This window comes from Chelonia mydas, chromosome 2 (genome assembly GCF_015237465.2).
Source record: "Chelonia mydas isolate rCheMyd1 chromosome 2, rCheMyd1.pri.v2, whole genome shotgun sequence".
In the NCBI taxonomy this organism is placed as follows: Eukaryota; Metazoa; Chordata; order Testudines; family Cheloniidae; genus Chelonia; species Chelonia mydas.
Genome location: NC_057850.1, coordinates 222,261,868 through 222,274,015, shown reverse-complemented (window position 1 = coordinate 222,274,015; position 12,148 = coordinate 222,261,868). Strand labels below are relative to the sequence as shown.

Below are 12,148 nucleotides of genomic sequence, written 5' to 3'. Positions count from 1 at the left end.
ATATTAAAAAACAAAACAAAACTGACTCATGCCATCCTACAATTGGTAAAGGCCCTTGCTCTAGGTGCCACTGATGAGTGATGTGTACATCTAAACACCCAGGCAGAGGCATTGGTGCAGCTTTTCACTTTTGTTTTTGAACTGCAAATTTCTATAGATAGTCACTTGATATGATTCCATAGCCTGGTTTTGAATCCAAGCACCTGCAGCTCATGAACTTGGATGCTCACCTGTGAAAACAGGGCTAATACTAACTGATTATGTTCACTAATAGCTAGTTAGGAATTTGATAGAAATAATGTCATTTCAACTTGCATGTGCCAGTTTGCGTAGTCCATTTAATTCAATGTGAGTGGTCCAGTGCCCCTGTGTATAATTTGAAGCAAGCCAAAGTTAAGGAAGTGAGTACAAATGTAAGTTTCTTCCAAGTGTTTTTGCTGATGTTAAGTTCCATGCAACTGTCATTAATTGGAGTTGTGTAGGTTAGGTACTTTCAGCACCAAGTTGCTATTCCCATGCTTTCTGGGGAAAGTGATTGAAGTTTAACAAAATTAACACATTAGAAAGCCATTTTCCAAATATTTATTGAAGCAGTGAAATTGTTCATACTGTGCTGGAAAAAGCAGTTATTGAATTCAGAAACTTAAACAGTATTGCAGCACAAGATATTGCTATCTGTAAACTAGACTCCATTGTCAACTCTAAACGTTCAGGGAGAGTCAGTTTGCAAGATCTAACACCTATTCTCTAGCATAATAATCTTGCGCTTTTGGAAAAACTGCAGAAAGGCACTTAAGCTGTTTCTTCCTTTAAGACAGGGACTTTAAATTTTGCTGGTAAGAATCTTTTCACTGCACAAGTGAGAAAGGTGCAGTTTCTCTAGGGTTTTCACTCCAGATCATCGTGATGCTGGGAAGTTTCATTGATAACCTGTTGAAGAATAAGGCAGCTTACATTAATTCTGAGCAATTTCAATACTCAAGACAACTGATTGTAAAACTAGTTTTCTAGATTTATTCTGGTATACTATTAACACAGCTAATAAAACTTCCACTATGCCATAGTGGAAGTCGATGATAGCCACTCATGGGTGGAAAAGTCAGCTATTGGTCAATTAAATTCCAAGTTGAAAGAGTGAGCAAAAAAGGCATGGGGGAATCAGATATACTTTGTTTACAAGCACCTTATTTGCCGGCCATATTGCAGAACTAAGTTGCTTTTAGGAATGATTTCAGAACCAGCTAATCCATCTCTCTAGGTCTAATATCTAGAAACAGAAGTAGCAGCCTTGGATAGATGTGTCTTTACAGCATGGTTATGAATGTTTTGCTATCCCTGCATAGAGAGGCGCCTAGTTTGTTGAAGATTGCAGTTAGCACATTCTGATCTGTACATAATATTCAGCCCAAGTGCATGTTACTATACTGAGTTAGCACTACTGTAGCTTGGGTAACATACTTAAAGCATGCACTGTTTGGTAAAAAGTTAACACTGTACATCACAACAAGCTATTATCTAGTACCATTCTGTCTATATTGGTCATTTGTTTTACTTCCTCCTCCACTAAAAGAAACTGATACAGGCACCAACCTCTCCATTTCTGGTTTCAACAGTCTTAATTAAGAGTGTCCTCTTTGAGTGGGTGTCAACCATAGGGTGAGAATCAATGTTGGTTTCTGCAGATGTAAAATTATTAGTCAGTTATGATTCTTCAGTGATGTACTTTAAGTTACTCATTTGCTATTGCACATACATGATAGAATGGACAGATTCTTTACAGGAAAGACTGATGCACTTGATAGCTGACAAGTGCCAGGCACCAACAATAAGATCCTAAAATTACTAGATGTTTTGTAATTAGTCATATCTTAAATCTGATCACCCATTGTCAAAGTAAGTTTTCAAACACTGTTTAGGAGGTCTCTATCCAGATCACTTACAGAAACTACTCTATATAAGGGGCTCCAGTCTGAGATTTTAATGACAAGTAACTGGCTACAACTAACTCTTTAATTCAGATATCTTGCTTTGATGTAGGCAAGAGTTCTGGAAGTGGCTAGTGATCCTGGGTGTTGATTTTCAGGGGCTCCTTTTGGAGCCTCAAAAGGGCCTGATTTTTCAGGGAGCATTAAGCTCCTGCATTCAGAAAAAAGCCTTTTAAATAGTCTTTAGTTGGGTATCCAAGATCACTAGCCACAAAATACTGGTTGTAGAGTTTTGTTATGAAGTTATTACAAGGAATCTCCTCCTGAACTTAAAGTAGTTAAAATACCAACATTTGAACTAGTGGTCTCTGGTGTTAAATGAACAAAACCTGAATCAATTACACCAGGCTAAAAGGAAACTGTCTTTAGAGTATTAGTTTACCACAGCAAAAGGATACAAGTTGTCAAAGAAGCTTCCTACACTATTCATGAGAAGTTAGATACTACTTACCCCTCAGGTTCAGGGAAGCAAAAGTTGGAATAGGCATGGTAATTCTGCAAAAGAGAATTCATGTTTAGTGAAGCTAGTCTCTGGAATTTGGTAATTCTTTAGCAGCTACTCTTCAGAGTTGCTGGTCATATTTGCATTAGTTTTATCTACCTGCTCTCCTCTCCCTCCAACAGTTTTCTATAGGTAGCAATCTCAATATCAAGAGCCATCTTGACATTCAGCAGTTCTTGGTACTCATGAAGATGGCGAGCCATTTCTTCCTTCATGTTTTGAATTTCTTCCTGCAGACGGGTAATAGTGTCTTGGTAGTTAGCAGCTTCAACAGCAAAGTTCTCCTCCAATTCACGCATCTGGCGCTCCAGGGACTCATTCTACAAGAGAATTTTCAAGTCAAGTGTTGGCTGCAGTTTAGTAGCTGTCAGCCTTCACCTATTGGTGGTTTAACCCCATATATTCTATTCTATAATAGAAGTTTAATACCCTGACCACTAATAAATGCACTAGTGGAAGGTGCTCAAAAAAGGTTACATGACTAACATCTGCCATTTGTTAGCTTTCATCCTCTCATGGGGGAATTATGGGAGCAATGTAGTGTTTAACTACAAACCAACAGCAACATTTACATATCAGAAGAGGCAAGGTCACAGTGCCCACCTTGCATCGGAGTGGAAATTGGTGGTATTGTCCCTAGGTTCCTTGTCTCACAATACAAGAGCAGCTCCTGAGAAACCTCACCAGCAAGTTTCATGTAGTACAAATCAGGTCAGTGGTTTATTTTCAAAGAGACCTAGATTTGTAGCATTGACAGTGTGCCTAGTTATTGAAGTTTCTGCATTAAGTAGAATTTGACAATCTTAAAGATTTGCTTAGTTATACAGGGAAAAAACAGGTCCATTCTTTAAATCTTGCTTTGTTTCACAGAGGTACCGATATACAAATATTAAAATTAGATCTGAAGCCTTTTGTTTTTCAAAAGGAAATATAACAAGGAGTAAACATGGTGCAAAGTGTAAGATTAGTTAACAGTGGATTAATCTTTCAGTTACTCAGCTTGTAAACATATACATGGCTCAATGCTTCAGCTTTAAAAATAAGGCGTCAAACTGGTCACCAAGTTTTCATTATGTAAATAGCCAGCCAGTACACAGCTGAAAGATGCAAGTTAATCAGAAGGGCCCTTTAACTTCTATTTTAGAAGCACACCATATTTACATTAGTCTGCAATCTTGTTTGATAGGTCACCTGCATCTTAGTATTTAGTTATGTTGTAATGTGACAAGATATCAGCACAAGTAGTAACAGCTGCAGTGGTATGTTTCACTTACAGTTCCTTTAAGTGCATCAACTTCACAGGTGAGGGACTGTATTTGTCTGCGGTACTCATTAGCTTCCTGTTTGGCCTGACGGAGGGCATCATTGTTCCTAGTAGCAGCTTCAGAGAGGTCTGCAAACTGTTGAAAAACCCAGATTTACAGTTAGTATAATACTTAAACATTTGTCATACGGTTATCTGGAACACAGGAGTAAGAGGATTGAGGTGATTAAGAAACTGCACATACAAAGATCTTAATACTTGAAACAGAGGCTCTAAACTAGTGCCATGCTGTTACAACTCATCATTCTCTAATTTGATGGTTAAAAATGAAATACATACATTCTAAAGTTAGCATTCATTATTCTTGATCTAAAATGTATGTTGCGCTATATCTTCACCCATCCATTCCTTCCTCTACCAGCTCATCAGCACACAAGCCACCCCTCAGTGCATGGGATGCTTCTAACTATGCAAAGAATAGGAAAGATGACAAAACAGGAAGTTAAACTATGTAGTATCTAGTATCTTGACACAGTATTATGGCTCAGGGCCTACTGTAGATTTGTGACAGGCTGTATCTGTTTTCCTGATTTGGGAAAGTTAGGTAAAGCCTTGCTTCCTGGATGTAAGTAGTTATGCATTATAGCGAAGCGATCCTGGATATCTAAAAAGTAAAGTTAAGCCAAATATCCTTATTGTCACATAAGAGCCATTCACTTACCTTGGACTTGTACCATTCTTCAGCTTCCTGAAGATTCTTAGCAGCAACACTTTCATACTGCTGACGGACATCACGCAGGGCAGCAGTGAGATCTGGTTTAGCAACGTCTACATCAATTTGGATGTGTTGTTCCTGAATCTGGGCCTGCAGTTCCCGGATTTCCTTAATAAAAGAGTGAACAGTCAAGTATTGTTCTATGATAGAAGGATAGAATATTAGATTAATATTCTAATGAAGATGCATCTTACCTCATCATGAAGCTTCTTCAAGAAGACAATCTCTTCTTGCAAGGACTCAACTTTGCGCTCAAGATCAAGACGTGCCAGAGAGGCATTGTCAACATCCTAATTAAAGGGAAAGATCATTTAGCAAGGTCACTATACTAATAGTAAGGGGTGGGGGGGAAAATGAATCAGTGTAACAAGCAAGTTTACTGCTCGTTTGATCCAAAGTCAAGCAGCAGAGTGACCTATCTGAAAGTCTGTTGCCAGAAAGAATTGGAAATCTATTTGCAAATTGGGTACTGGCATGCACAGAGCTGCATGTCAACTGTAGGTGTGTGTATTTTATACATCAGCATTAAATCAAGCAGCACATTTCAGTCCAACTCAAAAGCATTTGGATTTTTCTGAAGTATTTGTTATGCATTCTTCATCAGAAGATAAAGAGAGTCAGGATAACAGAAAGTTAGGGAATTTCTTGCCAAGTTCTCTGGCAACACAAATCCTAGCTCAGGCCAAAATTCTATCCTTAAGAAAAAAATTGGTATATTTTAATCCATCAGAACACCTCCCCACCTTCTACTTGATGTCACTGTATACCGTCCTCATTACATGACTAGATAGCACTAGTAGTGCTCAGCTTGGCACCATGCTTTATCTCAAAAGGGAAGAATTCATTGATGGGTTAATTGTGCATGATCTAAAGAGCTTTTAAGGTCAACTCATTCTGGGAGAAGGTTGTTATACAAATCTAATTATCTACCTTGTGTAGATTGTCAAGGATTCATAGAATTTAAGGGGATTGTTTACATATTCAATCTTAAATTGTATGCCAGATGTGCCATCAGTTAGTATTCCCCCCACCCATTTTAACCAGTGGTACCTGATATGCTTGTAGTTCAAGACTTGCCATAAACTTCAAATTGTCCTAACAGGTACATTAGCGTTGTAACAGCCTACAGTAGAGGGACTAACTTGATAAGCTTTAGTTGGAGGAGTTCCAACTTACCTACATGTGCTTCCATTATATGAGCACAATGCAATATAGTTAAACTTCATTCAATTCATGAAAGTTAGTTTAATTACAACTTGTAATCAAAGTCTTTTCCCCAGTTTGGAAAGCCATGTTAGAGTGAATTTAAGAAGCCCTATAGTCCTAGCATCAGGGCTAAGTTTTCAAAGTAGTGTGTTGGAGCCAGATATGCAATTAGATCCTGCATAGATCTGAATATTTATTAGGACTTTTTTTTAATTTAAACATACTTAGTGATGGACAGAACAATTTTAGAGGACTGGATATGTCTGTATTTTTTAGATGCATCTCTGAATTTAAGCCAAGAGGTCAGTCTAGCCATGGGCTCATTAGACGTATTCCTAGTACCAGACTAGCTGGGTATACATTGCAGTAACTCATTCATTGTACTGATGCTTTTGGGGCACAACCAGGTAGTGCAAGCAACTCATTGAAGCTTTACCAAATGATGATGGATGAACGCAGATGCATCAAATAGCTTTTCATTCTGAAGCAGATACCAGCTGAACTATGTAATGCAAGTGAACTTATTTGTTTACTTCAACAGCTCTTACCACGTGAGTGTTATTTTCTTGTTCTGATGTGGAATTTTAAGTGCCATAAAAATAGTGTCCTACAGTTCTCTGAAACTATACTTAAAGGTTGAAATAGCATGACACTTCTGTGCTCTGGTAGGAAGATGCAGGCTTTCCTTTCTCAAGAAGGAAAGTCTAGAGCAAGCTATATATTTAGTTTTGCATGTCAAACTTTTGCAATCCATTTACCAAGGGAAAGATTTGTCATGCCAATGCTTCATTTGTCTTTTTTTATTCCTCAAATGCATGCATCTTTAAAGCTTCCTGCAGTTTTCCTATCTTAAAGTGCATAAGTCATTTGTAGTCAGACCCAAGACAGTGGCACTCATACTGAATGTGAGTTAAGTCTTAACAGGTCTTCAGTGAAATTTATGGTGAGTGCCTGTATTTCTGACAAGTATTTAATACTGAATTCTATGCATCAAGTATTACTGACACCTTACATCTTAAAGGTTCAGTACATGTATCCCATTTTCTTTAATATTAATGGTGGTACTGGGTATCTAGTTACAGCAAGGATTGAGATATCAGAGCCAAAAAAAATCACTTCTGAGTGACCTGTTTATTAGAATACAATCATTTATACTATTAGCATATGGCAGTTAAGTGTAATCCAGTCTATGGATTATGCTAAAATGTTTGACACCAAGGAATATGAGCGAGTGCATGCTGAGTGTGCTGCTGCCGCCCCCAGTCTAGACCGTTACATTAGTTTGAAAGAGAATGGTGTCCCTTTAAAAACACAGCTAAGTACAAGACCCTTTGCACACCTTTAATAAATTAAGCCAGACTTCAACCAGTTTAACTAGATTCCTTGCTGAGTTCAGCTCAGTGGAACTAGATCAAGGTTAAGTGCATTTAAGAGTCCCTATGCAGGACTTTACACCAGTTTAAGTCAATTACATTATTAGGCAAGCCAGTGCAACATGTGTTAAGACAAGCCTGATGTTGTGAAACATACAATATATTCTTTAAATACAGAAGAAATTTAAATTCATTGAGGTGATGCCTGGTATTTTCCACATTTCAGGCAAGCAACTCCATTTTTCAATATGCCTTCATTCTTACATAAAGAGATCATGCTATTTGTCTTGAGCAAGGCTTGGGACTGTGTTGCACAATTCAGCTGGATTGGCAAACTTCTGGTTGTCATTTAGACGTACATCCACTAGGGACTCCAGAATACCAGACTAAGCAACTTTGTGACCCAAGACACATCTGAGCCCAGCTGGCTGGAGATAAAAGGAATTCTAGTAATGCCTTTCCACAGTGATAATCTCTTTAAAAAAGTCTTGAGAGGCAAGTTCTTTAAAATATCAAAAAGTCCAAACTCAAGTTAGAAGTTTTGGGTTTGTTTCTAATGAATGAAAAGAAAGGCTGAGGTTGCAAGAACACCTATAGTTGCTTTTAATATAGTGATCAGTAGATCTCAAAGCAATTTACACTTCCCTCCCCCATTTGTAAAATGGGGAAACAGAGGCACATATGGGTGATGCGAGTTGTCCAACATTACCAGCAGGCTACTAGCAGAGCTGGGATAGAACCCAGGTCTTCCAAGTAGCAGTCCAACACTGTAAAATGCTCTGAAGAGCTCAAAACTTGTATGTGAACTGAAGCCTAGTTTCTTACTAAAAAGTAAGTTACCTAGACAGCTTACAACTCACATTAAAGTTTAGATGACTGAATGTTTCTCATTTATTCTTTGAGAATTTCTTTTAAAGAAAAAAAATCCAGTATACACACCATCTTATGACTTGATTGCTGTTAACTTTTGAGATCATGACCAGGGATCCTAGAAATCTGTTTGCTGTGGAAAAACAATTTGTGTTCTGACAGAGAATATTTAGTTTTTACATTTTGTGAAAAAAGAGTGTATGAAACTGTTTATCTGATCTAATTGTGACCGGGGCCAGACTGGAATAAAAAAATTCTGATGATCAGGAGAACTGGCAAAGAGCTTTCTACGCCGCATTTTAAGATGGGAGAGCTCGGGCAGTGAGACACAGGTGGCTGGTGGTTCAGTTAATACAGAGAGCTGAATAATGGAGGCTCGGATAAATGGGGTTCTACTGTATAAAACAGAAGTATTTGGCATAAGAAATACAAATTGCAATTCTATTAATTTTAATAATGATCAATGGCACTTGTAGGCTTCAAACTTGCTTAAAAATTGTAAATATCAGTAAAAACCTTGTGTTCAACTAATATATATATATTGTTACTAAAATGAAATGCTGAACTTTAATTCCCTAATCACAGAAAAAATTATTTTTGTTTTTTTTAAAAAAAAATCAGAATTTTGTGGGTTTATCACAGATAACTAGGATCCCTGGTCAGACCCTCCTCTAAAACCTGAAGATAGCCAGAAAGAGAAATTGTCTGACCTATCAGTAGACAACCTTAACAGGAAAATTCTCAGGTGTTAGGGCAGTTCTTATTTTGCAAGAATTTCAGAGCAGCATAGCTAAGTCGGTCAATTCCCATAATGGAGTCCTGTACTAGGAATTTTAAGACTGGGCCATATCTAAAATAACTGATGTTATAAAACATTTCTCTAAAATACGCTTACATCATTACACATTCAGTAAGAATGCAGCCTGCAGCAAGCCACTCTTCAATACAAAGAGTTCTATTATTTCAATCTGCAGCCACCACGCTTGCCATAATGCCTGTATCTGCATTCCATAGTGAATCCCATAGAAACCATTAATACCCTTCAGCCAAGTGAACAGATGGCTCCCTTTCACCCTTATTGGATCAGAAAGTGATTCCACATTGGAGCGCTTTTGTAGAATAGGCTAGTCTTGGATAAAGCAAAACAATAGCTGTTCTCCTCCCCACTTAAGACTACATCATCACTAAAGAAAACAAGGTACTACATGAGGACTAGTGGATTCTTGTTAAAAAAAGAACCCCACAAAAATCTAGAGTCTTATTTCTACACTTATCCATTCTCTGCTTTAAGGTTTCACCTCTGATGTGTTAGACATTGTACCTAGTCATGCAAGACAACATTTCTGTTTCAATTTACTCATTGCAAATACATTCAAAAGTGTCAGATCTGCTATATGTTTTTGTAGAATCTCCAGATAATACTTTAAAACTTAACTGTTTCCAATTTTATCAGTGTCTAGACTAAAGGAATGGCAACGCCCTTGAATAGAGTAACTTCCTGGAGGTACTGAGAGAAGTCTTGCACCTTTAACAGTTGCTTTTTACCACTAGGTGGCTCTACATCTGACTTGTACATTATGCCAACTTTACACATTTGGCTTTACATTCAGCGTGCTCCTTATTTTAATATGCAGAAATGATTACAAACCTGTCTGAAAGATTGCAGGGTGTTTTCAGCTTCTTCTCGCTGAATCATCTCTTCTTGCAACCTGAAAATAGTAGCATATTGATTAAACAAATAATGAACTTGGGGAAAAAATCAGCACTAGTCTGTTCAAATCCAGCTGGTAGCCACACCCAGTCAGAGGGGGAAAATGGGGCCTCTGACAAAAAGGCATCTCATTCCGACATTTTTCTGGTCTGTGCCCTCTTTATTAAGTTTGCATGACTGGGCTTTGAGGCTTTCTGCTGTTACAGCAGTCTGAAATCCACAGATAGCCTAACACAAGCAGTGCCAAAAAACCGTTACTGCTTATTCAGCTAATGAGCAACAAGAGGCTGATCTAGATTTGGGTTGGTTTTAAATAATCTTTTGCTAAATTCAGATTCTGTTAGGTTGCAATATTTAAGAAGTGGATTTGCCAAGCTAAAGTTTTCAAACCCACCAAAACCCTCAAGATAAGATCCACAGTACAACAGTAAATACTGAAAAATCAGATGAGAGAGTGGCAAAGCTAACTTTTTACTTGGTCTTTTCACTACACTGAACAAAATACTAGAGATCCAAGTTTGAGATGCCCCTACAAGATGGTAGCCACCCAAGATGGTTTTCCACAAAAGCCTGCGCCTTCAACTTTAATTTGGACTAGAAAAGCCTTTAATATACACATCAGCCTTGTTTTGGCTCCAGGCAAATTAGCTTATGGGTGCACACCAGTTAGTTATCCATGTGGATTGGATCTGTTTTGCACTCCCTCCACCTCCCCAATTCTGAAGCTCAGTTTCAATGGCCATCTAGTTGGGGCGGACACCAGCACAACTTTAAGCGGTTTTTAGGCGCAGGAGGGGCGGGGGAGCGTCTCGCACTTTGGGGATGCGGATTGTTCCCTTCGCTCCCCACTTTGCCCTTGGGTAGAAGCCAGGGCGCCCCCCCCCACCCAACCGCCCCCCCCGGGGGCACTCACTTCTCCCTGAGCCGCAGGATGTCGTCGGCCAGGTTGTCCCTCTCCACCTCCACCCTGGCTTTGTCGTTGGTGAGCTGGTCCACCTGCCGGCGGAGCGCCCGCATCTCCTCCTCATAGAGGTCCCCCAGGCGGGAGGTGCCCTTGCCCTTGAGCTGCTCCAGCTCGGCCAGCAGGATCTTGTTCTGCTGCTCCAGGAAGCGCACCGTGTCGATGTAGTTGGCGAAGCGGTCGTTCAGCTCCTGCAGCTCCACCTTCTCGTTGGTGCGGTTGGCCTTGAACTCCGTGTTGATGGCATCGGCCAGCGAGAAGTCCACGGTGTCGTGCACGAGCCGCGTGGGGGGCAGGCTGCTCCGCAGCCGCAGGGCCGAGGACTTGGTGGCATAGCCGCCGCCGGGCGAGGAGGAGACCAGGCGGCTGCTGCTGGGGCGGATGGCGCTGCCCAGCGAGTAGCGGCTGGAGGAGGTGATGTAGCGGCTCCCCGAGGTGCTGGGGCGGCTGCCGCCCCCGAACATCCTGCGGTACGAGCTCTTGCTGCTTGCGGTCGTGCTCATGGCGGCGGCCGGCGCTTTGTAATTCCAGGAGTGCTGCGTCCCGGAGACTCCTGCTCGAGCGAGAGGGGCGAAGGAGACCGACGGCGGCTGCCCGCCGCCGTACTTATACCGCCGCCACGCCCTCAGCCAGCCCGGCCCGACGGGCGGGCCCTGGCTTGCACACACAGCGAGAGGCGGGGCCCGGCCGGGCGAGGGTCTCTCCACTCCCACTCCCAGCCCGGGCCCGCGCGGCAGTGCGCACAAAGGCGGCGGGGGGAGGGTTCCCGGGCCCGGGGTGGGACGGAGCGGTTTGCCGGGGCTCCGAATGAGGGGACAGGGCGTAGGGATCGGGGGAGCAGGGGGTCAGGGGAATCAGGAGGGGGTCATTAGGAGGCGGGGGGAATTGGGGTCAGTAGGAGGCGAGTGGGGGGAGCAGAAGGGGGACAGTAGGCGGCGGGGGGAATCGGGGTCAATAGGAGGCGGAAAGGGGTCAGGAGGCAGGGGGAATCAGGAGGGAGTCATTAGGAGGCAGGATAGAGGATTTGGGGGTCAGTAGGGGGCAGGATGGGGGTGGGAAGGAGATGGGGATTCGGGGTCACTAGCAGGCAGTGTAGGGAGAGTAGGAGAGGTTGGTAGGAGGCAGGGTGGGGAGAACAGGAGGGGTCAGGAGGAGGCATGGTGCAGGGAGCTGGAGAGGGTCAAGAGGCAGGGAGGATCAGGGGATCAGGAGGAGGCAGGGTGGGGAAGCAGGAGGAGGGTAAGCAAGAGGCAGGGTGGGAGGATCAAGCAAAGGAGAGGAGGGGAAGAAGGAGGAATCAGACGTGGAAGGAGTGACTGAGGAGGGGGGCTAGAGAAGGGAAGGGAAGGGGCCAGAGCACTTTGCAAGCCTTTTCCCTGCCGTATGGGTAGCAGCTGGGCACTCTGCATGGGCTCCCATGCCATGGGAAAGGGTGTCCATGTGCTTTATGGAGTTGGGGGTCAGGGCCCTCCATGCTCCCCTGGTGCCCTGGCAGGGAGGC

The 12,148-nt window shown here is 42.0% G+C and overlaps 1 protein-coding gene across 1 annotated transcript; it reads right to left on the bottom strand.

Annotated features, from left to right (window-relative positions):
- Positions 1 to 566: 566 nt before the first annotated feature.
- On the bottom strand, positions 567 to 11,859 carry VIM (vimentin). The gene is made up of 9 exons (XM_027820936.3): positions 10,600 to 11,859; positions 9,624 to 9,684; positions 4,721 to 4,816; positions 4,473 to 4,634; positions 3,762 to 3,887; positions 2,587 to 2,807; positions 2,437 to 2,480; positions 1,591 to 1,676; positions 567 to 930 (listed from the first exon to the last, which is right to left on the bottom strand). Exons 1-9 carry the CDS (start codon positions 11,148 to 11,150, stop codon positions 889 to 891), a joined length of 1,389 nt encoding a protein of 462 aa, XP_027676737.1. The 5' UTR covers positions 11,151 to 11,859; the 3' UTR covers positions 567 to 888.
- Positions 11,860 to 12,148: the final 289 nt, after the last annotated feature.